This window comes from Vipera ursinii (genome assembly GCF_947247035.1).
Source record: "Vipera ursinii genome assembly, chromosome: 2".
Taxonomy (NCBI): domain Eukaryota; kingdom Metazoa; phylum Chordata; class Lepidosauria; order Squamata; family Viperidae; genus Vipera; species Vipera ursinii.
The window spans coordinates 70,830,929-70,856,490 of record NC_139513.1 but is presented as its reverse complement, the minus strand read 5'-3'; the positions used below and the strand labels follow the sequence as shown (position 1 = coordinate 70,856,490).

Sequence of the window (25,562 nt, the reverse complement as noted above, 5' to 3'; positions counted from 1 at the left end):
CACGTGCCGGCGAGGGGCCGGCCCGAACTCTGCGCCCGCCTCATTGGTCCGAGGCCGCGCGCCGCCGCGCGCCCCCGCGAAGCGCGTCCTCTCGGAGGGGGTGGGCGCTGGGCTCGCGCTCAAGCTAAGCGCATGCTTAGTGCGGATGGGGCAGCCGGAGATGGTGGCGCTAGGCTGATGGCGGCGCAGGCAGCACTGCGCTGAAGACGCTCAGGGAGCCCGTCTCCATCCGACCGCTGCCGCCTCGCCATGGGCAATGAGGCCAGCCTAGAGGGCGGGGGAGCCGAGGGGCAGCTGCCCCCCGGCCTCGCTACGGGTCCCTCCACCTCGCCTGGATCCGCCAAGCCACCTTCAGCACCAAGCAGTGGAGGACAGCTCCCACCGGGCAGGGCGCCTGCCGCTGCGCCGGGCCCCGCGCAGCCTCACGGACCCTCCGCCAGGTGGGAGCCACAGACTATCCGGGCTGGGCGAAGTAGCACAGGAGAAGTCGCGCGGGGGCAACTTCGGTTGACTGAGCCCGGGAGGATGGAGGCTGTGTGCTAGTTTGGGCTGGAAGGAGCTGGTGGGGGGGGGATTAAGGGTGAAGTGCAGCTGGGAACCCATGCTGCGGAGCGTGTGGCCCTGCTGAGTATCAACTGGAGCTGAGAGCAAAAGCTCTACAGTAAAAGGGAAGGAAGGCACAATCCGTGGAGCCTATGAGAAACGAGGGAAGGAATTTGGGGTGCGCTAGGACGATTGATAACTGCGGTGCAGAAGAAGGCTAGGTATAGTGGGGTGTCTTCGTGAGAATAGTGCATATGGGGGGAAAAAGAAAGGTGGTTTGGCCTGAGTTTGCCATGTGCTCCTAATGTTGAGGAAAAAACATGTTTTCGAGGTTATGAGAGATGCAACTCAGAGCACATTGAATGACACCCCCCCTCTTTTCTTTTTTTTTTTTACAGAACCAAACGTCTTATTTTGAGAATGTTGCTAATAGGTTTAGTTTATGCTATGGCTTTGATGTTGTATCAAGCGGAGCTCTGATAAGATCTAATGGCGATGTCTAGAAATATTGGATTGGGGACCATTCAAGTTTAAATAATTTTTTAAGATAGGGAATGGAGAAATCTCTCCACGTTTGGAAATTTGAGCTAGAGTGTAGGAAGATGAATATGGCAAGAAGATGGAGGTGAAGAGAGAAGCATGTGCATATCAACTGGATGAGGACCTGCTTTTACAAAGGGTGCCGTAGTGCAGGCTAGTATCAGAGAGAGGGGAGCCAAGAAACATGAATGGGATGCTGATTACCCAGCTAAAGATGGGATGAATGGCATGCAAAAAAAAAAAAAAGGAATGGACATAGTTTGTGGGTAAGGAGCCACAAGTAGTTTCCCCAGAGCTACTGATTTTCAGGAATATGTCTGGCTTGAGTTATGAAAAAAAACCCAACCAAATATTTCTATATGCTTCTATTTCATGTACATTTGTCGTATTGATGGGATGTTTGCCTACAAAGACACAATTCTTCATGCTTAAGCACAAAGTGCACCTATTCTAATTGCATTCAGTTAGAATATAAATTAAAATAGTTATGTAATTGATGCTTTATCCACCATGTTCAATACAATATAAATGCTTGTTATTGTTTCCCTAATAAAAACAAACATCATGACGTTTTGTACATTTAAAGCATTATTAATTCTCATAAAGTAATAGATCTTTGGTACTGGAAAGCACTGCAGATGGGAAAACAGTAGCAGTTTAAAAATAGTTTAAAACATCAGGAGAGTAATACTTTTCCAGCATTCAAAGCTTATACTAAAATATCAAGAATATACATATAGAGCTTTTTAATGTTGAAAAAGTGGACAGAAATGTATTAAATACATGTTTTAAAAGTAATGTCCATATGTTTATTGATTACTCCATTACTCCATGGGAAATATAATGAATTCTGGAAGAAATCAAATAGCTTGCTATATTGTAAGATTTTGCTTGGATCCAAGTTGGAACTTATTTATTTTTCAGTGATGAAAACATTTTGTTCTGTTGAACTGTGTATTTCACAGCATCTGATTTTCTACAGAAATTTGGAAGAAGGAACATAAAATGCAGTTTGATAGTCTGTGAGAATATCTCTCTTTTTCAAGCAATCATTATCCACTTTACACTTCAAATATGTCTTCTGATGATGCATTTAATTGTTAACTTCACCTGTGAAACCATAGCTTTTAGCAGAATTGCCATCTGTATAATGTGAAATGGTGACAGTGATTTCATTCTGCAGGGTCCAAGTTTGCACATTACTCCCCAGCTGAGCCTAGGGAAATGTAGGCCAAGCATCAGTGATCATGCAAGAGAAATTCATGCAGACATGAAAATAAATGGATATTGAAATATTCAGGCAAATTTGTATAAGCACATGGTGAGGTGTGTAAGCGAGTCTGAGTAATATTGCACATGTGTACAGATAACACTGAAAGAAAAGAAGCATTCTCACGTGTGGGGACCTGCAGCAGGATGATCCTCTGAGCCAGGTCTACTTGCCTCTGGAAGGTTTCTTTAATTCTGCAGTCTGGATTCAGATTCATGTATGCACCATAAAGTGGTACTGTGTGTCTTATTTTGAGGCATCTACGCATTGAAGCTTTTCTTTGACACTTCTGCCATGGTGGTTGAAGAGAGCTGGGAAGCCATCCAAACACTAATACATCAGTGCAAAAGTACTATATTGTTTTCCCCAGAAAATCAGCAGAACCCTGTTTTTTTCAAAATAGGCATTCTATCATGTCCTGACCTGATTAATGAATATTTATTTGGTCAGCCTTTTATTCTTCTGCTTAGGGAAAGTGCTGGAAAAGTCATGAATATCGGCAAGTGTGTGTGATTGTGTGTGTATGTGTGTATGTGCACATATAGATAGGTAGCAGCCATGTCATTGTTGCAGTAAAATAATAAAAAGACTTGTAGAAGTGTTAAGAGAACATCCACATGGATTAGGTTGCAAACATTAATTAAAGGTGTTGTCTCAAGCAATAGAATTTATCTGATTTCATTTGAAGAAAACTTGTTTTGCTTATTGAAAGATATAGTGATGAAGTGAATTGACTGCAGTGCATACTAGTGACTGTGTTTCAGAAGCTAAATGTGAGAGAAGTTGATAGCAAATATGGGAATGTAAAAATATGCAATAATAAATCTAATATAGACCAATATTATTGCAGTGAGTAGCAATTTGCAGAAACAGCTAAAGATAACAGTAAATCACATGTTTTATATGCAAACTTTTTCAGATTTAATTCCTATTTGTTCTTGGAAAGGTTGGAAATATTTTTGCCTGAACTTTTATTTCAAGTTTTTCTATGGAGTTCTATACCAATGGTCTAAGTTGATATAAGGTGGTTTCTTACTTTAATGGATGTGTAATAATGGATAGAAAAATTATTCTTAGTATTATAGTTTATTTAGACTGATGTTATAATCCCTATTGTTTTAATCTTTTCTTATGGCATGACAATTTATCCCAGTGGAGTCATGTGCAGCTGAAATGGCCTATAAACCTAAATAAAAAAATAATTACTTGTGACTAATTCTTTCAAACTTTTGTATTAATTATAAAGTTGGACTGCTACACATACATAGAGAACCCCGTAGGGTTTTCAGAATGAATTTGCAAAAAATTGTGTTGTTAATTTTTTAGATAGACAGCTTGTTGCCTCCAGTTATATTAATTCCATTCCTCCTAATATGACTGGAGTATAACAATGTAAATTATTCTTTTATTGCTATTTTTTGAATTGTTACAGTCTACTTCTTACAAAGTATATTAGCCTTGGGCAAAACCTAAAATCTGAAACACTAGTTATTTTCTTTTTATAATATACATAAATGACTTTTTCTAACTTGTTGCCACTGAAAAATCTAGGCTATTGATAGAATCACTTGTTTTGTGAGTTGAGCAGTTATATAAACTGCACAAATAAATAAATAGTGCTCTGATCATGTTGATTTAAAACCAGATGACCAAAGGAACAGAAGATTTGGAACTTTGTAAAAGGTTTATGATTATAGGAAAATAAATTAATTTGCTATATGAATCAGTGAACTTAAAGCAAGAGTTGAAGTCCACAGGTCATAAAGGGGCCATAGTTGCTCACCTGGGCAACATCCTGAAATTTAATCTACATGAGTTGGAAGTACTACTGATGAATGGTTCTGGTGTTCTGTTGAGTCCTGTTCAACTTATTCTGCAGGCAGGTCATGAAACATCTTCTTCTAGCTCATGCTAATAAGCCACCGGTGACTCTACCTTGATAGAGAAGGATGGGTTTTTAATGGACTATGCCAGGCGTAGTAGGGAACCTTGGCTCTTATATGACTTGTGGACTTCAATACCCAGAATTCCTGAACCAGCCATGCTGACTCAGGAATTCTGGGAGTTGAAGTCCACAAGCCATAAAAGAGCCAAGGTTCTCTACCCCTGGTCTATGCTGTAGTGATCTCCAATTTAAGTTGCAGGCTGCAATGCCTTGTACATTAAACGGGTTTTAATTACATTCTAGACAATTCAGTTAATATACAGTAAAGCTCCTAGAATTCTGCCTAGGAATTATGAATCAAGTTGTTGCTGCTAGTATGTAATTTATCATTTTCCCAAGTTTTCATATCAAGGCCTGGTTCAAAAGGTTGGTTTTAAATCCCATAAAATCCTGCAGGGCTTGAGAAGCTATTATGAAAAGGATCAACTTATTTTATGCATAACTTAAAATTATATTCTGAAATCTGTCTCCAAATGTCCCTTAGTATGAAAAGAGGCTGGTTAGCAGGGAAAAAGTATCTTTTCAGCCCAATTCATTAGAAAACATGTTAGTTCCTCTGCTAATATGATCTGATGTAATGAAGCAAATACATTTTATTTCTTTCAGACATTTGTGTCACAGATTTTGTATTAAAAGGTTATAAATCTTACTCCTCTATGCTTATGTTTAGATGGCTTCACTGATATAGGATATTTTAAAATATTCTTCATGATATCTTTAGTTTTACCTCTTATACTAAGGAAACCCACGAGTATTGTGAGCTTCTTGTAAAATATAGAGATATGTTAAACAGATTGGAATGTGATGGTTTCAAACCAGAGATATAATATGTATTATATAATATATATACAAATCTGTTATTATGATAGTTAATATACGATAACACACAAGTCTATGATTATGACAGTTAATATAACTAAATGCATTTTATGATGTTTCACAGTTAAAACAGGTATGGTAGGTTGACCTAACTATTTATATGTAAAACTAAGGAAAATAATCATCCTGCAAATATGTTTATAAATCATAATACAGGATCTGAACAGGAAAGTGATTACAAAGGTAACAAATGGGAACTGGCGTGGGACGTTTTGTACTTTCTTTTAAAATAATATAGACAAAATATATGTTACGAAAAACACTGGGGAGATACATCTGTAAAGCAGTATTTGCAGGTAATCAGTCAAAAACATGCATGTTTCCTCGCAAGATCTTAAGGTTTGGGGAAACCTGTACCTTGATCTATTTGTGGTAGAGATACTAACAGGGTATTAATAAGTCTGCTAAGAGCATCTTGCTAATCCTTAAAGCTAAATCAAAACTTCCACAGCTCATGTAAGTACCTGGATCTGGTAGTGCGTGAACAGTTTTCATTGTTCTTCATAAACTCGTTCTCTGCTTTTCCATAAAGTAGCCTCCTCATAATCTTTAACATTTTACCACCATGCAAGAAGAGATCATGATTTTATTTTACATCTGTTAGAGAACCTGTTTTATAAATATAATTTCTTAACTCATGTGAGAAAGGAATGCAGGGAATTCTATGAATCAGTTAGCTTGAATGACTGTGCAGCGTGGTGGTTAAGTCTTGGTCTAGAATTAGAGAAACTCTCAGCCATTGAAATTTACTGCGGATCTTTGGTCTAATTACACTCTCTCACTCCACCTTCTGAAAGAGTAAACACTATGTATGTCTTCTTGATGCCCTGGAGGAAAAGCCAAATATAATTCTAACAATTAAATGGTAAATAAATTGTAATCTGATTTCTTCACTTATATGACAATTTTAGAGCCAACATCTCTTGTATATTTCAATGTTTTCTGTCTGTATTGAAACCTAGGGTCAATTACAGTAAGTTGATAAAGCAAAGCTTTTATAACTTCATATCACTCCATTATTGTTTATTTTGAAAAGATACCCATTTCAATCCAATCAATAAAATCATCCCTTGTTATCTTCCAAATGCTTGATCCCTACAGAATTGACATATCAAGTTATGTATTTCCTTCCCCCCCTGTAACTTCCCTTTTACATCAATAAAGGGAGTATTACTAGACTGTAATTATTCTCTTTTCCTAAATTGGTCCTCTGGCTCTCAATCCTTATTGGTTCCTATGAGGAAGAAAACAATTACTTATTGCTGGCTGGCTGTAGCTGGTCTGCATCTTTGCAAGGCTTGGGAAACTGTAAGGCTCTGCTATTCCTTTCACACTATAGTAGCTTTTAAGGCTCATTATTCACTCCACCAACTATTTCCCCCATGCATAATAAGCTGCTGTTAGTTTCCAGTGGACTCTCCTTTCTGTCTTCCACTAACACCTGCATCTGTGCCTTCATTTGTTTTCTTTTTTATCCCACTGCTGTAGAGGTGAGGTTTCTTGTTCTCTTAAAGTCTCTGGGAAACAGTCCATAAGGAAGGAATGCAATTCATATGGGGGGAAAATTAGGTCAGCAACTTTGAGTCTTTTTTCCACATTTCCTCACTGTAGAGTAGCCTGCCATTTGAAATAAAGTTAGCACTATCCTATTGTCATCCGGAGGGACGCGGTGGCTCAGTGGGTTAGGACGCTGAGCTTGTCGATCAGAAGGTCGGCAGTTTGGCGGGTCGAATCCCGAGTGCCGCGTAGCAGAGTGAGCGCCTGTTACTCGTCCCAGCTTCTGCTAACCTAGCAGTTCAAAAGCATGTCAAAATGCAAGTAGAAAAATAGGGACTACTCCGGTGGGAAGGTAACAGCGTTCCGTGCGCCTTTGGCGTCTAGTCATGCCGGCCACATGACCACGGAGACGTCCCTGGACAAGCGCTGGCTCTTCGGCTTTGAAACGGAGATGAGCACCGGCCCCTAGAGTCGGAAACGACTAGCACGCGTGTGCGGGGGAACCTTTACCTTTACCTTATTGTCATCCTGGAAGAACATTCAACAGCATCTCTTCATTTTTCTGGAGATGGTTTACATTACTTTGGCTATTTTTAATTTATATTTTCCTTTCTTCATTGAAAGCTGTGAAAATGTAGAATGCATTGGGTGATATACAAATGTAATAAATAAACATCCATTGCAAAGGCCTCCATAGTGTACTTCCACTGCCATTTTACAAAAATGCTTTGCTTTTAATGTTGTTTGCTATCTTAACATCTAGTAAATATATAGTTGGGAGCATGGATGAAGATTCTGCCAAAATCCACACTGTGAAATGGAGCAGGCTAATTCTGAACAGATTTTCATTTCTTAGCAAGATGCAAGATGGTATAAGTCTAATCTTTTCTTATTTTGGTCTTCTATGAAACTCTAAATTCTGGAGTTCTGGTATTGTATGGTAGTTAGCATTACAGTACTATTCCAAACAGAAATGAAGATTCACTTTTGTCATTTATATTAAATGACATGGTGGAGAGTGGGAAAAGAGGAGAAATATTACATTCAGTAAGTAATAAGCTGTGCTGCAGTCTGAGTGACCCTATACTAGTCCATGATGGCTCATTCCATTAACAGCATCTTAGGAGAAATTGATTATTTTTGATAATTTGATAGATTTCATTGTTGTTTAGACTCTTGTCCTGACAGTGTTTGGGATATTGCTTAGGAGTTGCAATAACCACTTAACCTAGCTTAGTTATCAATAAAGGGGAAAAAGACAAATTATTTCTTTGTATTTCTGCTTCTGTGAGAGCCAATGAGTCTGCATCAGGAAGGGACATCTTCCCCATTAATTTATGTACTACTCCTTTTCTTTCAATAGCCCTGTTGGTCTGAAAGTTGGCAAGAATGTTCGACTGCAAATTTTGTCATATTCTGTCCAGATACAATGAAGTTATGGGCACTTGTAAAAAGAGTTCAGCTTTAAACCTCTGATTTTTATGATGTTTGGTCCTCTATACTCACTATGGTCAGGTTAATTGGTAAGCTCCATCTTATTCTGTTAAAAAAACAAAAAAAGACTGCCATTTATGTTTATCCTATAGTTTACTATAGAGGTACAGAGTTTAGCTTTCAACTCTGACTCCAAATATAGAAATCAAATTGAACTGAAGCAGCAATGTGTTTGTGGGCATCAGTATATCCCCAGAGAACTTTCCTTGTGCCCACCAGGCTGCCTGTTTCACCTGTCTTTTAAAGTTTATTTAATGTAGCAAATTAAATAGGATGTTGCATGTTACAAAGCAAAGCAAAACTAATCATCAACCTTCAGCATCATATTTATTTTGAAGTTTGGACCTACAAAAATCCCACTAGAAGGGGATCGAGGTGGGTGAGCTTCTATACTTCTTAGTAAATAGGCAACATGCCTATTGTGACAATCATTTTGTAGGCAAGTCTCCTATAACAACAATTTGTGAGTGTGCTACCACATGCTCTCAAAATTCCAAATGTATTTCTGGCTCGAAAAGATGCCTTGTTCATGGACCACCTCCAAAATGGGATGAACTGCACTGGATAATTTCCAGAACTTCAGCCTAGGCCCCCAAATTATATTGGGCAGGCAGTTTTTACAGCCTTAATATATAGAAACATCCATGCTGGGTAAATTCTCAAATCTTTCCTAGAAGTCTATTTTAATTTGTTTTTCTAAACTGCTGGCTCTTTTCTTTTTAACACCATTGTTGTATCTTAAAATGCAAATCTTCTGGACAAGGGCCATGCCACTGCTGTGTTTTGTGTGGTGACACTACTAAGCAAATGTAAAATGGTAACAGCGATAGCATTCTTCAGCAGAAAGGAAGCTTTCTGAACAGCTGTTGCAAAATCTAAGTGATGGCAATAGAAGAAACAGTCAAGTCCAAGAGAAATAGCCCAGATGGCTGGCTGAGATTAAAAACAGAGCTTCAATTAATCAATGATCAAGTCATTAATTGCACAGATTAGTCGATTAATGTTGTTAAGCCTCCATCTTATTCCAAGAAACATGCAATAATTGCTTCTCACTTACCATTTGTTTTGTTAGTTTCATTTTCTCCCCCAAACTTAGTGCCTAGTATTATTTTGTCTTTAGAAATGTATTGGCGCTTGTCATATTATTCCTTTCAGCTATCAGCTTTAATGGCTTTGTTTTCCACATGTTTCTATTGCATCTCCCTCATCTAGTCACTCTTAGGTAGATTTGTTGCTGGTACTTTGTTAGTACATGGTGTACTGTGCCTGCTAAAGAGAAGTAAATAGGCTACTGTTATTGCCCAAGTGTTAGTCAACATCTTTACAAACAATTTCAGTAAAAGAACAGATGAGATACTTATCAAATTTGTAGGTAACTCCAATTCAGGTGAAGCAACTAGTATTTTAGAAGACAAAAAGGATTGAAGAATGTATTGATGGGTTGACGAACTGGATTAAACTGTTAAAACAAATTGTCAGAGGATGTAATATGAAATTGTACATTTAAATGGAAGAATTGGTTATAGAATTTAACTAGAAAATCTGTGACTTATTGAGTCATCCTTTCAGAGATATTTCCTTACCGGATTTCTCAGTGCTTTCAACAATGATAGAGCGTCTAATATGCTACTTGAAAAATTCTTTAAAATTCAGAGAGATATTCATACATGTATCTGCCTTGAAAATAGCCCATCGTGATACTCATCATTAGTTGGTTCAGGGAGGTGCGATGAGAACCAAAAATGATGACTACCAAACAGATTATTCCCATAAGGAATAATATAGTCAGTCACAAGGCAGCTGACACTGAAAGGTTTTAGCTTACGCTAAATGATGAGTACTGGGACAAAATTTTCATGTCAAAATGTGTTGAATACCAAATTCAATGCATTTTGAAAGAAGTTGAGTACCAAGGTACTACTGTAGTATAGTCAAACATCAGGAGTTGACAACAGGAATTGTTTTGTGACAATGATGAGTATCACGATGGGCTATTTTCAAGGCAGATACATGTATGAATATCTCTCTGAATTTTAAAGAATTTTTATGTCATAAAATATTTTATAAAATTTTCCATATTTTAATTCAATGGCAGTCATAGGCCCTGGATTTTGGATGCATTCTGTAAGTTATCCCATTTGAGTTACCTTGCTTGAGAAAGTTTTGCCTATGATGCACCATTTTGCCCACCTGAGGGTTATAAACACAAGAATTGTAATGACATACTAGACAACCTTTGACATGTTGGGTTATCAGAATGATCGAGAGCAAAAAAGCAGTGGGAATGGGAGTGACTTCTGACTTTGCCTGTGTCCTGTCCCAGGTCAAGCACACACAAATACATAAAGGGGTGGTTTTGTGCTCTTTACTAAATGAGCTTGCAAACATATGCACTTAACAGTATATAAACAAAAGTTTTAGTAATATATATAGGTAGATGTTATAGATAGAGGTAGATTTTTTTTCCAGACGCTTTACTATTTGCCAACTTTCTCTAGCATGTTACTCTTCCATATTGGCTGGGATTATAAACCACATGTGTCTGGATAGCTCCAGTGGTATGTGGTCTTCATTTTCCAGGGACAAGTCACCATGATCTCAATACTGACAGAGATGAAATTTTATTTAACTATTCAGTCTTTTCTGTCAGGGGCATTTTTACATACTAGAGTTTTCTATCATATAATTGTTGGAAGTATTACAAGTGATAACTGTTTGGTTGAAATGATTTGGCTTTGTTGTTGTTAGCTGCAAAGTCATGTCCAACCCATCGGGACCCCATGGACAACATTCCTCCAGGCCTTCCTGTCCTCTACCATCTTCTGGAGTCCATTTAAGCTCACACCTACTGCTTCACTGACTCCATCCAGCCACCTCATTCTCTGTCTTCCCCTCAATCTTTCCCTCAATTGCCTTCAATCTTTCCCAGCATTAGGCTCTTCTCCTGTGAGTCCTTCCTTCTCATTAGGTGACCAAAGTATTTGAGTTTTAGCTTCAGGGTCTGGCCTTTTAAAGAGCAGTCAGGGTTGATCTCCTCTAGGACTGACCGGTTTGATCACCTTGCAGTCCAAGGGACTCGCAGGAGTCTTCTCCAGCACCATAGTTCAAAGGCCTCAATTCTTTGGCACTCAGCCTTTCTTATGGTCCAACTTTCACTGCCATACATTGCAACTGGGTAGACCATAGCCTTGACTATATGTACTTTTGTTGACAGGATGATGTCTCTGCTTTTTAGTGTGCTGTCTAGTTTTGCCATGGCTTTCCTCCCCAGGAGCAAGCGTCTTTTAATTTCTTGGCTACATTCCCCATCTGCAGTGATCTTGGAGCCCAGGAAAATGAAATCTGTCACTACCTCCATTTCTTCCCCATCTATTTGCCAGGAATTGAGAGGGCCGGATGCCATGATCTTGGTTTTCTTAATGTTAAGTTTCAACCCAACTTTTGCACTCTCCTTCTTCACCTACAACAAGAGGCTCTTTAGTTCTTCTTCACTTTCCAACTTTTGATTCATCTAGCCCTGCCTTTCTCATGATATGCTCTGCATATAAGTTAAATAGGCAGGGTGAAAGTATACAGCCTTGCCGGACTCCTTTCCCAATTTTGAACCAATCAGTGGTTCCGTGTCCAGTTCTCACTGTTGCTTCTTGACCCGCATATAGGTTTCTCAAGAGATAAATAAGATGGTCTGGTACTCCCTTCTCTTTAAGAACTTGCCACAGTTTGTTGTGACCCACACAATCAAAGGCTTTAGCATAGTCAATGAGGCGGAAGTAGATGTTTTTCTGGAACTCCCTAGCTTTCTCCATAATCCAGCATATGTTGGCAATTTGATCTCTAGTTCTTCTGCCTCTTCAAACTCCTGCTTTTATTTCTGGTAGTTCTCGATCCACATACTGCTGGAGTCTAGCTTGTAGGATTTTAAGCATAACTTTACTAGCATGTGAAATGAATGCAATGGTGCAATAGTTTGAACATTATTTGGCACTGACTTTCTTTGGAATTGGAATGTAAACTGATCTTTTCCAATCCTGCGGCCACTGTTGAGTTTTCCAAATTTGCTGGCAAATTGAGTGTAGCACTTTCACTGCATCGTCTTTTAAGATTTTGAATAGCTCAGCTGGAATACTGTCACCTCCACTAGCTTTGTTGCCCATTTTGGTCTTTTATCATGCCCATTTTTGCATGAAACGTTCCCTTCATCTCTCCAATTTTCTTGAAGAGATCTCTAGTCCTCCCTATTCTATTGTTTCTTCTATTTCTTTGCACTGTTCATTTAAGAAGCAATTCTTATCTCTTAAATTGGGCGTATCTTTCTTTTTCTCCCTTGCCTTTTGCTTCCCTCCTTTCCTCAGCTATTTACAAAGCTTCCTCAGACAGCCATTTTGCTTTCTTGCATTTCTTTTTCTTTGGGATGGTTTTGGTTGCTACCTGTTCTACATGTTTCGAACCTCTGTCCATAGTTCTTCAGGCACTCTGTCTATCAGATCTAATTCCTTAAATCTATTTGTCACCTCTACTGTATATTCAACAGGGATATGATTTAATTCATACCTGAGTGGTCTAGTGCTTTTTCCTACTTTCTTCAGTTTAAGCCTAAACTTTGCAATGAGAAGCTCATGGTCTGAGCAACAGTCAGCTCCTGGTCTGAGCCACAGTCAGCTCCTGGTCTTGTTTTTACTGACTGTATAGAGCTTCTCCATCTTTGGCTGCAGAGCACATAGTCAATCTGATTTCTGGGTTGACCATCTGGTGATGTCCATGTGTAGAGCCATCTCTTGGGTTGTTGGAAAAGAGTGTTTGCTATGACCATCGTATTCTCTTGACAAAATTCTATCAGCCTGTGCCCTGCTTCATTTTGTATTCCAAGGCCAAACTTGCCTGTTATTCCGGTTATCTTTTGGCTTCCTACTTTAGCATTCTAATCCCCCATGATGATAAGGACATCATTTTTTGGTGTTAGTTCTATAAGGTGCTGTAGGCCTTCATAGAACCGGTCAATTTAATCCTCTTCAGCACCGGTGGTTGGGGCATAGGATTCAAACTGAGATCATTCTTTCATTTTGAGGATTGTATCCCAGTATTGCTTTCCCTACTCTTTTATTGACTATGAAGGCTACTCCATTTTTTCTGAGGGATTCTTGCCCGCAGTAGTATACCTGATGGTCATCTGAATTAAATTCTCCCATTCCTGTCCATTTTAGTTCGCTGATACCTAAGATGTCGATGTTCAGTCTTGTCATCTCTTGTTTGACCACGTCCAGCTTTCCTTGATTCATGGATCTTACAGTCCAGGTTCCTATGGAGAAAAAATCTTTACAGCATTGGACTTTCCTTTTACCACCAGATACATCCACAGCTGAGCGTCCTTTTGGCTTTGGCTCAGTCACTTCATTCTTTCTGGCGCTACTAGTATTAGCCCTCTGCTCTTCCCCAAGTAGCATATTGGACACCTTCTGACCTGAGGGGCTCATCTTTCAGCGTCATATTTTTTTTCCTTTTCGTACTGTCCATGGGGTTTTCATGGCAAAGATACTGGAGTGGGTTGTCATTTCCTTCTCCAGTGGATCACATTTTGTCAGAACTCTCTGCTATGACCTGTCCGTCTTGGGTGGCCCTGCACGGCATAGCTCATAGCTTCATTGAATTATGCAAGCCCCTTCGCCACGACAAGGCAGTAATCCATGAAGAGGGATTTGGCTTTAGTTATCTATTAATTTTTAAATCAAAAAAGTGTCTTCAATATGTTTTTATGGATGTACAGGAAGGAACCATTCAATATCTTACAAGAATGCCAGTAGCCCTTTCAGGATAATGATAATAATAATAATAATAATAATAATAATAATAATAATAATAATAATAATAATAATAATAATAATGAGGAGGAGGAGGAGGAGGAGGAGGAGGAGGAGGAGGAGGAGGAGGAGGAGGAGGAAGAGGAGGAGGAGGAGGAGGAAGGGACCTTGGAGGTCATCTAGTCCAACCTGCTAAGGCAGGAAACCCTATACCATTTCAGACAAATGGCTGTCCAGTTTCTTCTTCAAAACTTCCAGTGTTGGAGCATTCACCACTTCTGGAGGCAGGTTGTTCCACTTATTAATTGTTCTAACTGTCAGGAAGTTTCTCCTTAGTTCTAGGTTGCTTCTCTCTTTGACTAGTTTTCATCCATTGCTTCTTGTCCTTCTTTCAGGCATTTTGGAGAATAGTTTGACTCTTCTTTGTGGCAGCCCCTGAGATATTGGAACACTGCTATCATGTCACCCCTCACACTTCTCTTCGTTAAACTACACATACCCAATTCCAGCAACCGTTCCCTATATGTTTTAGCCTCCAGTCCCCCAATCATCTTTGTTGCTCTTCTCTGTACTCTTTCTAGAGTCTCGACATCTTTTTTACATCGTGGTGACCAAAATTGGATGCAGTATTCCAGGTGTGGCCTTACCAAGGCATTGTAAAGTGGTATTAGTACTTCCCGTGATCTTGATTCTATCGCTCTGTTAATGCAGCCTAGCACTGTGTTGGCTTTTTTGGCAGCTGCAGCACACTGCTGGCTCATATTGAAGTGATTGTCCACTAGGACTCCGAGATCCCTCTCACAGTTACTACTATCGAGCAAGGTACCACCTATACTATACCTGTGCATTTGATTTTTCCTGCCTAAATGTAGAACCTTACTTTTTTCACCATTGAATTTCATTTTGTTAGATAGCGCCCAATGTTCAAGTCTGTCCAGATCCTCCTGTATTTTAAGCCTATGTTCTGGAGTATTGGCTATTCCTGCCAGCTTGGTGTCGTCTGCAAATTTGATGAGTTCCCCATCTATCCCCTCATCCAAATCGTTAATGGAGATATTGAAGAGCACTGGGCCCAGAACAGAGCCCTGGGGCACCCCACTACACGCTTCCTTCCATGTAGATGCAGTTTCATTGAGGACCACACGCTGAGTAAGGATGGTTCTGCTCAAAGATCCTTTTATAACTGGAGAAGTGAAGAGGGGAAGAATCTCCATAGATGGTGTGGAACATTAAAAACTTATCCTTGGGTGGTATTGCCAGTCCCCAAATAGTATTCTTTATTAATTTATATAGTAATTGGCTTGGGAGAGCATTGCAGGGTAGAAAGGGAAAAGATACTTCCTTTTTCGTGAAACCTCCCCTTGAGAATGAGCCAGATTTAAATTTATGAATTATCTAAAACTTTATTTTAACAGGAATACCACAATTAGAGTACCAAAATTTGTCACACTGTAAAACATTTGGATAATTGCTTTTGCCTTCAATTCACTAACAGTGGAGGATAGTGAAATTGCTAGACTCTGTTTGTGTTACTAGCAGAGAACTTAAATTGTCTGCGTAGGCACTGCCTTGTCTTCTCTCTCTTTTATCGACTATGCTAAAGTAGCGGCATGAACGAGACAATGGCTTTTCTCAATCACTGAAGTGCTGTGAACATAGCCAAGGTTTTCTCATTTTCTGCTTGCGTTGAAAACCTTGTTCTCTACATTCTCGAGTACAGGCACACACATAAACACACATATATGCTTTGTTTCTTAGTTTTAACAATATTGTTCCATCAGGCTCTTTTTGCAAATATTTGTACAGCCTGTAACATAAATGCACATGTGTGTTAGAAGTAAAAAGTGATGTGATAAATGTCATCTTTACCTTAGGGAATAATTTGTTAATGGGGCTGGGATTTTCTAGATTTTCTATATATATTGCAGTTGTCAGCTGTTCTGGGTCCTTTGGGAAGGGGAAGGTTAAAAACGGAAAGAACCAGAACAAGACTCTAAAACATAACTTCTATATAAATAATAATTATGGATCATGTGGGAAGTATCACTTAGAATGAGCTTGCCCCACTCGTGTCCCCCAAAACCTACACTTGTTCAGTAATTTCCAGGAATACAGCTGCTATCCACGGGATTCCTATATTGCACTAAGCCACAATATAATTTATTAGGTTTGTTGGCACAGTGTTTGAATCCAGTATTGCCAAATGGTAACCACCATAGCTGATGGCTCTTTATCGTATATGAATGTAGTTGTTATGCCTTTCCAATTGCCTATGGCTCAAACAAACAATGGTTTAGTTCAATACAATACCTAAATCTACCCACTGAAACGTAACAGGTGCCACCTTTTTTGTTACCACATTACGGCTAATTCTGTTGAGAGCAGTTGAGGAATGATATTGTAGGATTTTGGGAGGAGTGACAGTAGCACATAGTACCTTTGTTCCAGTAAGCCTAGTACTCTCTAGCTTGAACAGTAATTCATGGGTTGTTGTTGTTTTCAAAAATGCACATCTGGTATTTTTCTGTCCTGTTTCTACTTTTCTTCCTCTTCCACCCTCTGTTTTCACAATCTGGTTGCTTTAATACTTATGGAAAGCTGCCAGAGGGCACTGATAATTAATCTGTGAGGGCATATAGAAATTCCTCAGACGCAAGGCTTCAAAGTGAGTTCTACTAAAGCTATATTTAGAGAAGAAATGAAGTGGCAACAGACTCACCAAGAGTAGGGCGGTGCTCACCTGATAACTTACATGAGGAGCAAAAAATGAGCCCAGCAATCACTTAAACATATGGGAAGTCAGTTGGAAGGGGGCTTCATGCTGAAACTGATGACATGAGCGCATTTTCAAAATGCTTGGGCTTCTGCATTTGGGACAACGCACAATGTGCAATGGCATAACTTCACCTTCAGGAGACACACAGTTTAGAACCAACTCTATCTCCATTTTATAGCTAAGCTGATAAGGGACAGCTTAATCTTGTCTCCCAGATTACAAATTCCTGCCACATAATTGTGTAATTGGCCATGAAAGTGTGACTGTTTCTTCTCTGGTGACTATAATACATGTTTTTATAACTAATTGTGAAAAAGAAGGCTCAGACTCAAAACTGTAAGCAGTATTACCTATATTATTTTCTAGTGATTTATCTGTATACATTTATGTTCCTCATTTCCCACAGGAGCTCAAGGTACCTTATTCAGGAGGCATTCATTTTTATCTCTCCAGCAAACCTTTGAGATAGGTTGGGCCAAGAATAAGTGATCCAGGTCACCCAGTGAGTTTTCAAGCCTGAACTGGATTTGAATCTTGGTCTCCCCAATCTTTAACCAATAAACCAATCTGCAGTGTATCTGTTGAGTGCTGGCTCATGTTTTTTTTTCTGCTTGAAAATGTATTATCAAAATAGACATATCAGAAACCATATCATTCTGCAAGCAAATCAAAGAATAAAATAGCTGGTTCTAGTTACTGCTTTGCTTAGCATAGCAGCCATAAACACCAGCTAATGCAAGCTGATATAATTCCACTTATTTATTGCTACTTTTCATACTCTGATCAATGCAACATAGCTGTCAGCTGTTATTAGTCATTACAAGACATTCTGCAAAAAGGATAAGGCTTAACTGAATCATCCAAAGTTGTCAACATTTAATGTACTCAGCAATATGTGACAGAAAAACTTAACAATAACTCACCGGTTAAATTCCTGCAGTATAACTTTCTTGTGAGTCATTTTGCTTCCTTGAGAATGGATAGTGTATGTTCTAATAATGTGCAAATATTTTCCTGGCTCAAACTGATTAATAAAATTCAGCCACAGCAGCCCAACCTATGAGCACCATCATCCAATAGCACTAGCATCTTAATGTTCTTCATATCTTTCATCTTTAGAGTTTGTTTTGTTTTTTGAAACCCCAGACTGTTCCATTTAGATCTTAGATTTTCAGCTCCTTACCTCACTTCAGTCGCCTTTCCCTCCTCATACAATTACATTTTCTAACTACAGAACTCCTAAGTTCCTGTTTTCCAGGCCACTGAACATGTCTCAGTTTTTTAAGATACATATATTCCTGACATTCAGCTTTTCATTCCTTCATTTCCTTTCTTGCTGTAATAATATAGGAATATTCTTTATGGGCCGAGTGTGATTGGATACACAAGGAGTTTGTCTCTGGTGCATAAGGTCTCAGTGTACATACAAACAACAAAGTGATAAGTCATAGATCATAAATCATAAGATGCAATCAACAATCAACAATGATATATTGTTCCTATGTTGTTTTCTGCATTTAATTTCTATGGAAAAGTGGAAGATTTTTCTTCCCTGCTTTTTCCTTGGTCCATCCTTTCCTTTACTTCTAGCCCTGTTTTAAATTGTAGCATAACATTAGAACAGTACAAGAGGATCTATGAAAGATACAGCTAGTCCAGCATTCTATTTCCTATGTTGCCTTTGAGAAGTATTGTAAAGACACATACATGCTTAGGGCGGTGCAAATTATTCATGGACCAATTCAATGAACCTTATTTTTCTGGGTGAACTTCCCAAGCAAGATCAGCCAAGATGGAGCCTCTTAGAGGTAATGTTGCATCCGATGAAAATTCTCAGTGGTGCTATTTTGAAAAAAAAAAAAGGGTTTGCTTCTCTTTCTGCCAGAATACTGTTGAGGTAAAAAAAAACATGTTGTGGAATGAGTTCCATTAATCATTTCTGAAAAGAACAGAGACATGGTTGAAACAGTTATGAGTTCTACTGAATAGCCTTGAATTGCTAATATTTTCATGTAGGACTTTTGTGCCTATGAAAACTACATGACAGACTGAAGGATATAAAGATAGGTACATATCACATCCTACTCTTGCTTGAAATTTTTTATTTTTATTTTATTTTAATTCTATTTATATCCTGCCCTTCTCCGAAGACTCAGGGCGGCTTACAAGCTTAGCAGTAGCCTTCATTCTATGTATATGCCTGCTTATTAGGGCTTTCACACACACCCCAAGCGGCATTATTACAAAGTCAGCTTATTGCCCCCAACAATCTGGGTCCTCATTTTACCTACCTCAGAAGGATGGAAGGCTGAGTCAACCTTGAGCCTGGTGGGACTCGAACCTGCACTAATTGCAGGCAGCTGGTGTTACTTAAGGAGGCATTAGCCCACTGCTCCACCAAGGACTGCAAAATGCATCTGCTGAAAAGCAGGTATGTTCCCAGTTGTCCCTATTGCTGCAGAACAATGGAGCAGGAGAACATATTTGCTTCTGAGCTAGTTAAACAGCTTACAAAGGGGAAAAGAGGTTAGCAGCAGCAAGTTAGTGTAGACTAGGTACTCATGAGGGCCTGATGCTTCTGTCATAATGCTTTCCTACTCTAGTCCGTCTTTCATGGTTTTTTGTCACCCTTTCCAGAATTTTCCACTCAGGAGTGGCATTGCAGAAAAACCCGGGAAGCTGAGGTCTAGACATTTAGAGGCCGTAAAGTTTGGGGAGGACAGCTCTGTATTTAAGAGAAAATAATGTAGTGAGCGCAACAATATTGTCAGCAGTTAAAGAAAAATTTTATGTTCCTTCTTTTCACTCCGTTACCTGCTATCTCCGTCTGTTATCAGTTGTGAGGCCACGGTTTTTTAGAGGTTTTTGTTTTCTTTTCATTTCATACCTGCAATGATGCCCTAGAGGTTACCTGAAAAGATCTTGGGCATCTGTCAACAACTCAGTTAACATTTTGCCTGAGTTTTTGTTTGCTTGTAATGTATCTTGATACCATATTAATAATTGATAGTAAACTTCATTCTTAATTGACTGCTATATTAATAATTTGTTTGTTTTGATTTTTTATCTAATTTAAAGAAACCCTAGTTACTCCTTTGGTCTCCATTTTGCATATGACAGCATATTTTGAATAAGACACTGAACTAAAAGAATATTAGATGAACTTTTTCCTAGTCAGCTAACTAAGGTATGTAGGAAGCACATCACAATAGTAATGGGGGACTTTAATTACCCTGACATCAACTGGGAGACAAACTCTGCACCAAGTGGAAGATCAAACAGATTCCTGACAAACCTAGCAGACAACTTTCTCTCCCAAAAAGTAGAGAAGGGAACTAGGGGATTAGCCATATTGGATTTAATTCTCACTAACAGAGATGAAATGACAGAAGGTGTCGAAGCCACAGGAACCTTGGGGGGAAGTGATCATACAATATTGGAATTCAACATTCTGGAAGCACAAGCAATAGAACACAGCCAAACTAGAGTCTTGAACTTTAAAAGAGCTAATTTCAATAAACTTAGAGAGACCTTGGGAAGAATTCCATGGATGAGAATCCTAAAGGGAAAAACAACTCAAAAAACCTTGGGAAATTTTGAAAAGTGGGATAATAAAGGCCCAGTCTAGCACAATACCAACAAAGAAGAAAAACAACAGCTCTCAAAAGAAACCAGCATGGCTGCATAAAGAACTCTGTGATAAATTGAAAGATAAAAAGGACAAGTATAAGAAGTGGAGAGAGGGGCACATAACTAAAGCAGAATATCAGCAAATAGCCCGTGCCTCCAAAGATGAAGTGAGGTAAGCTAAGGCTCAAAATGAACTAAGTCTTGCGACCAAAGTCAAAAATAACAAAAAAAACTTCTTTCAACATATAAAAAACAAGAAAAAAGTTAAGGAAATGATTGGTCCATTAGTGGGGGAAAATGGCAAGAAGGTGACAAACAACAGAGAGAAAGCAGAACTATTTAACTCGTTTTTTGCATCTGTCTTTACACAAAGGGGAAAAACAGTCCAACCTACCAAAACCAGTACCATAAAAAACAGAATAGAAACGCAAGTCAAGATAGGCAAGAAAATGGTAAGTGAGCACCTGTCCAGCCTAGACGAGTTCAAATGACCAGGACCAGATGGATTACACCCCAAAGTTTTCAAGGAACTGGCAGACGTGATCTCAGAACCACTGAAATATATTTTTCAAAGATCCTGGAGCACTGGGGAACTACCAGAGGACTGGAAGAAAGATGATGTAGTTCCCATCTTCAAAAAAGGGGAAAAAATAGATCCAGGAAACTACAGACCTATCAGCCTGACCTCAATACCTGGGAAAATTCTGGAAAAGATAATCAAACAACAAATCAGCAAACACCTTGATGCAAACAAAGTCATTACTAAAAGTTGACATGGGTTTGTCAAAAACATATCATGCCAGACAAATCTTATTACATTCTTTGACCAAGTGACAAAATTAATGGACCAGAGGAATGCTGTAGATATAATTTACTTGGATTTCAGTAAGGCATTTGATAAAGTAGATCACAACCTACTACTTGATAAGATAGAAACATGTGGGTTAGATAGCATCACCACCAGATGGATTTGTAGCTGGCTGACAGGCCGTACTCAGCGTGTGGTCCTCAATGGAACTGCATCTACATGGAAGGAAGTGTGTAGTGGGGTGCCCCAGGGCTCTGTTCTGGGCCCAGTGCTCTTCAACATCTTCATCAACGATTTGGATGAGGGGATAGATGGGGAACTCATCAAATTTGCAGACGACACCAAGCTGGCAGGAATAGCCAATACTCCAGAAGACAGGCTTAAAATACAGGAGGATCTGGACAGACTCGAACACTGGGCGCTATCTAACAAAATGAAATTCAATGGTGAAAAAAGTAAGGTTCTACATTTAGGCAGGAAAAATCAAATGCACAGGTATAGTATAGGTGGTACCTTGCTCGATAGTAGTAACTGTGAGAGGGATCTCGGAGTCCTAGTAGACAATCACTTCAGTATGAACCAGCAGTGTGCTGCAGCTGCCAAAAAAGCCAACACAGTGCTAGGCTGCATTAACAGAGGGATAGAATCAAGATCACGTGAAGTACTAATACCACTTTACAATGCCTTGGTATTTTTTTTATTTTTTATTTTAATTCCATTTATATCCCGCCCTTCTCCGAAGACTCAGGGCGGCTTACAAGCTTAGCAGTAGCCTTCATTTTATGTATATGCCTGCTTATTAGGGCTTTTACACACACCCCAAGCGGCATTATTACAAAGTCAGCTTAATTGCCCCCAACAATCTGGGTCCTCATTTTACCTACCTCGGAAGGATGGAAGGCTGAGTCAACCTTGAGCCTGGTGGGATGTGAACCTGCACTAATTGCAGGCAGCTGGTGTTACTTAAGGAGGCATTAGCGCACTGCTCCACCAAGGCCACACCTGGAATACTGCATCCAGTTTTGGTCACCACGATGTAAAAAAGATGTTGAGACTCTAGAAAGGGTACAGAAAAGGGCAACAAAGATGATTGGAGGACTGGAGGCTAAAACATACAGGGAACGGTTGCTGGAATTGGGTATGTGTAGTTTAATGAAGAAAAGGACGAGGGGGGACATGATAGCAGTGTTCCAATATCTCAGGGGCTGCCACATAGAAGAGGGAGTCAAGCTATTCTCCAAAGCACCTGAAAGCAGGACAAGAAGCAATGGATGAAAACTAGTCAAGGAGAGAAGCAACATAGAACTAAGGAGAAACTTCCTGACAGTTAGAACAATTAACCAGTGAAACAACCTGCCTCCAGAAGTGGTGAATGCTCCAACACTGGAAGTTTTTAAGAAGAGACTGGACAGCCATTTGTCTGAAATGGTATAGGGTTTCCTGCCTGAGCAGGGGGTTGGACTAGATGACCTCCAAGGTCCCTTCCAACTTTCTTCTTCTTCTTCTTCTTCTTCTTCTTCTTCTTCTTCTTCTTCTTCTTCTTCTTCTTCTTCTTCTTCTTCTTCTTCTTCCTCTTCTTCTTCTTCTTCTTCTTCTTCTTCTTCTTCTTCTTCTTCTTATTATTATTATTATTATTATTATTATTATTATTATTATTATTATTATTATTATTATTATTATTATTATTATTAACCATCCTTATTTCTTTTACTTGGCTTATCCATACACAACATCTCATTGCTGTCATTTCATTTTCATACTTTCATTAGTACTTCAGCTGGACAAAAGGAGACATTATCATGTTTGAGTCAGTGAATCCTGAGGAAGTTGCGAGGATTTTTTGTACTATTAATTGAGCCATCTGCTTACTGTGCTTACTGAATCCAGGTTCCTTCTGGGCTATACAGGAGGCCAAAGTAGGTGATCCCCGGTATTGCTGTGGTATTGGCCTGCTTGTCAGAGGATATAGTATCTCCTACCTTGAAAGAGGCAGTGGTTTGCCCCTCCTCAAAAGGCTGGCATTGGGCCCAATAGTTTTTGACAATCATCATGCAGCCTCCAGCTTTCCTTTTCTGGTACGGTTATTAAGTATGTGCAGTTGATAAGAACCTTGAAGGAAGCATTGTCTGGACCTGTTTCGGTCAGGTTTCAGATAGTTTTACTACTGAGAATGCTTTGGTCATGCTTGTAGATGACATGTGATAGAACCAAGATGAAATTAGTCCATCCATCCTTGTGCTCTTTAATCACTGAGTGTTTTTTGACACTCTCACATGTCTTATTTTCTGAGCCAGGTCCCTGAGCTGTAGATTAGAGAAACTATTTTATAGGGGTTCTCTTCCTTTCTCCAGGTTGACTCCAGGCTGAGTCCAGTTGATGTTGGCTGAGGTGTAGAAACTGGCCCTTGGTAGCGTGCTGCAGGCTTCTGTTCTCTCTCCTTCTTTTCATTTCTACATGAAATCACTGCACGAGGCCATCCACCAGTTTGTGGTTTGGTATAATCAATACAATGATGATACACAATTATATCTTTTGACCACAAGTAAGCCAATTGAGGCTATCAAGGTTTTGTTTCAGAGACTGGAGAATATCTGCCTTTTGAAGGGCAAGACCCATCAACCCAAGCTTTTGTCTAGGATGGGTATAGCCCCTTCTGAGGAGTATGAGTTTGTTACTGCCCAGTTTAGGCATGTATGTTTCTTGGGGTTTGTTCTGTTAGTGTTGGATAATTTTTATCATTTAATCATGTTCATATTTTCTTACAAACTGCTTAGAATTGTTAGAGTCAGGCAGAGTACAAATTGAATTCAATAAATAAATAATGAAATATTAGTAAAATTTACTCTGACACGCTTCATACATTATTACTGCACTACCATATTACTCTGCTCTAGATTTTTTTTAAAATCCACTGTTTCTGGTAGTTTAATGATAGCACCACTAATACTGGTAGGCTTTAATGACTTCTCTTGATAAAATAGCATTCAACAAACCAAAATTGAACCCTGCTTATATCTTTGTGCCTGTTGGGTGGGAATCCGGTTCAATCAGTATGTAATAGCACAAGAATGAATCAGAGATGTGGAGAATTGTGAATTCTTTATCTATTCTTTTAATTCTTTCTCTTTCCTGAATTATTCATTTTACTGGAGTGCTGGTGGCTGCTGAATACAAGGTATTTTTCTCTCTTTTCATTGAGATACTAATGAGGTAACAGCTTTTGACATGTGGAAAAATAGAGCTAATAGATAATACTCTTTTATCTTTTTTAACAAAATATATTTGGATTAATAAATTTTCAAACTTATAATAAGCATCTTAATACAATCTTTTTAAACGGTTAAGCAAATAACTTGAATATACCAGGTAGTCCTTGATTTGCAACCAGAATTAAGCCCAGAAGGATCATCATAAGTCATGCCAGTCATTAAGCAGTTCATCACATGACTGCCCCCAATTTGATAACCTTTTTTTGCAGGGGCCATTAAGCAAAAGGTTGTTAAGAGAACGCCATAGTTGTTAAGCAAACTCACTGTTTGCAAAGGACAATTTTTGCCCGAAACCAGAAGTAAAGACTACAGCACGTGACTCTGGGATCCTGCAAACGACCATAAATATGGGCTGATTGCCAAGGGCTCAAAATGTGATCATGTAACCGCAGGTGGGGGAGACTGTCGGAACTTCAAATCCAGGTTTTTAGTACCTTTTGGGAGGTGGGGTCCATTGTAACTTCAGATGGTTATTAAGTGACCAATTGTAAGTCAAGGACAACGTACGTGTACTCAATCTTAAATTTAAGGACTTTCCATTAAGCATGTGACTGAGTAGCAAATACATTGAATTAAATTAAATATTATTTTTGCTAATAATTTTGCACATTTGTACATTTCTGTACAAAAATGAATCTTGGCTAAAATATCTGCTTCTCAGAAGATAAACATTAGAGCTCAAATCCAATTGAAAATTATTATAATGCTAAGAACTAGAAACTGACAGGTCTTTAAAATGTTGAGTGCTAATTCAAATAGATGTCAAATTGTTAAGTGTATCAGTTTCACCAACCTGGTGCACTTTTAAATTTATCTTAATTTTGGTTAATCTCTTAGCTTTTGGATTAGAAAATATAGAAACTGTATATAAGGTTCCATTTATAGTTCAGTTAATTTGTTTACCTATTGATTGGTAATCATTGAATGATTTAGTTTTCAGTCACAAACATTTGCATAAATATATTCAATAAACTTTTAAGAGTTTATCTAATGAATGCAAGTGGAATATTATGGGTTATCACATTATGTTAATACAGAAGGTGGTAAAGCCTATCAACATTTATCTTATTTTGTAGTCAGCCTTGAAATCAAACAATTAGTAATTAACTAATATAT

General features: G+C 38.8%; 1 protein-coding gene across 1 annotated transcript in view; it reads left to right on the top strand.

Annotated features, from left to right (window-relative positions):
• Positions 1-249: 249 nt before the first annotated feature.
• The window catches only part of BSN (bassoon presynaptic cytomatrix protein), a gene marked incomplete at its 5' end in the record, with an annotated part of 242,008 nt that continues 216,695 nt past the window's right edge, over positions 250-25,562 (top strand). Inside the window, one exon of the mRNA XM_083352936.1 lies at positions 250-440. Within this exon, the coding sequence (XP_083209062.1) occupies positions 250-440 (191 nt within the window). The remainder of the gene's footprint in view (positions 441-25,562) is intronic.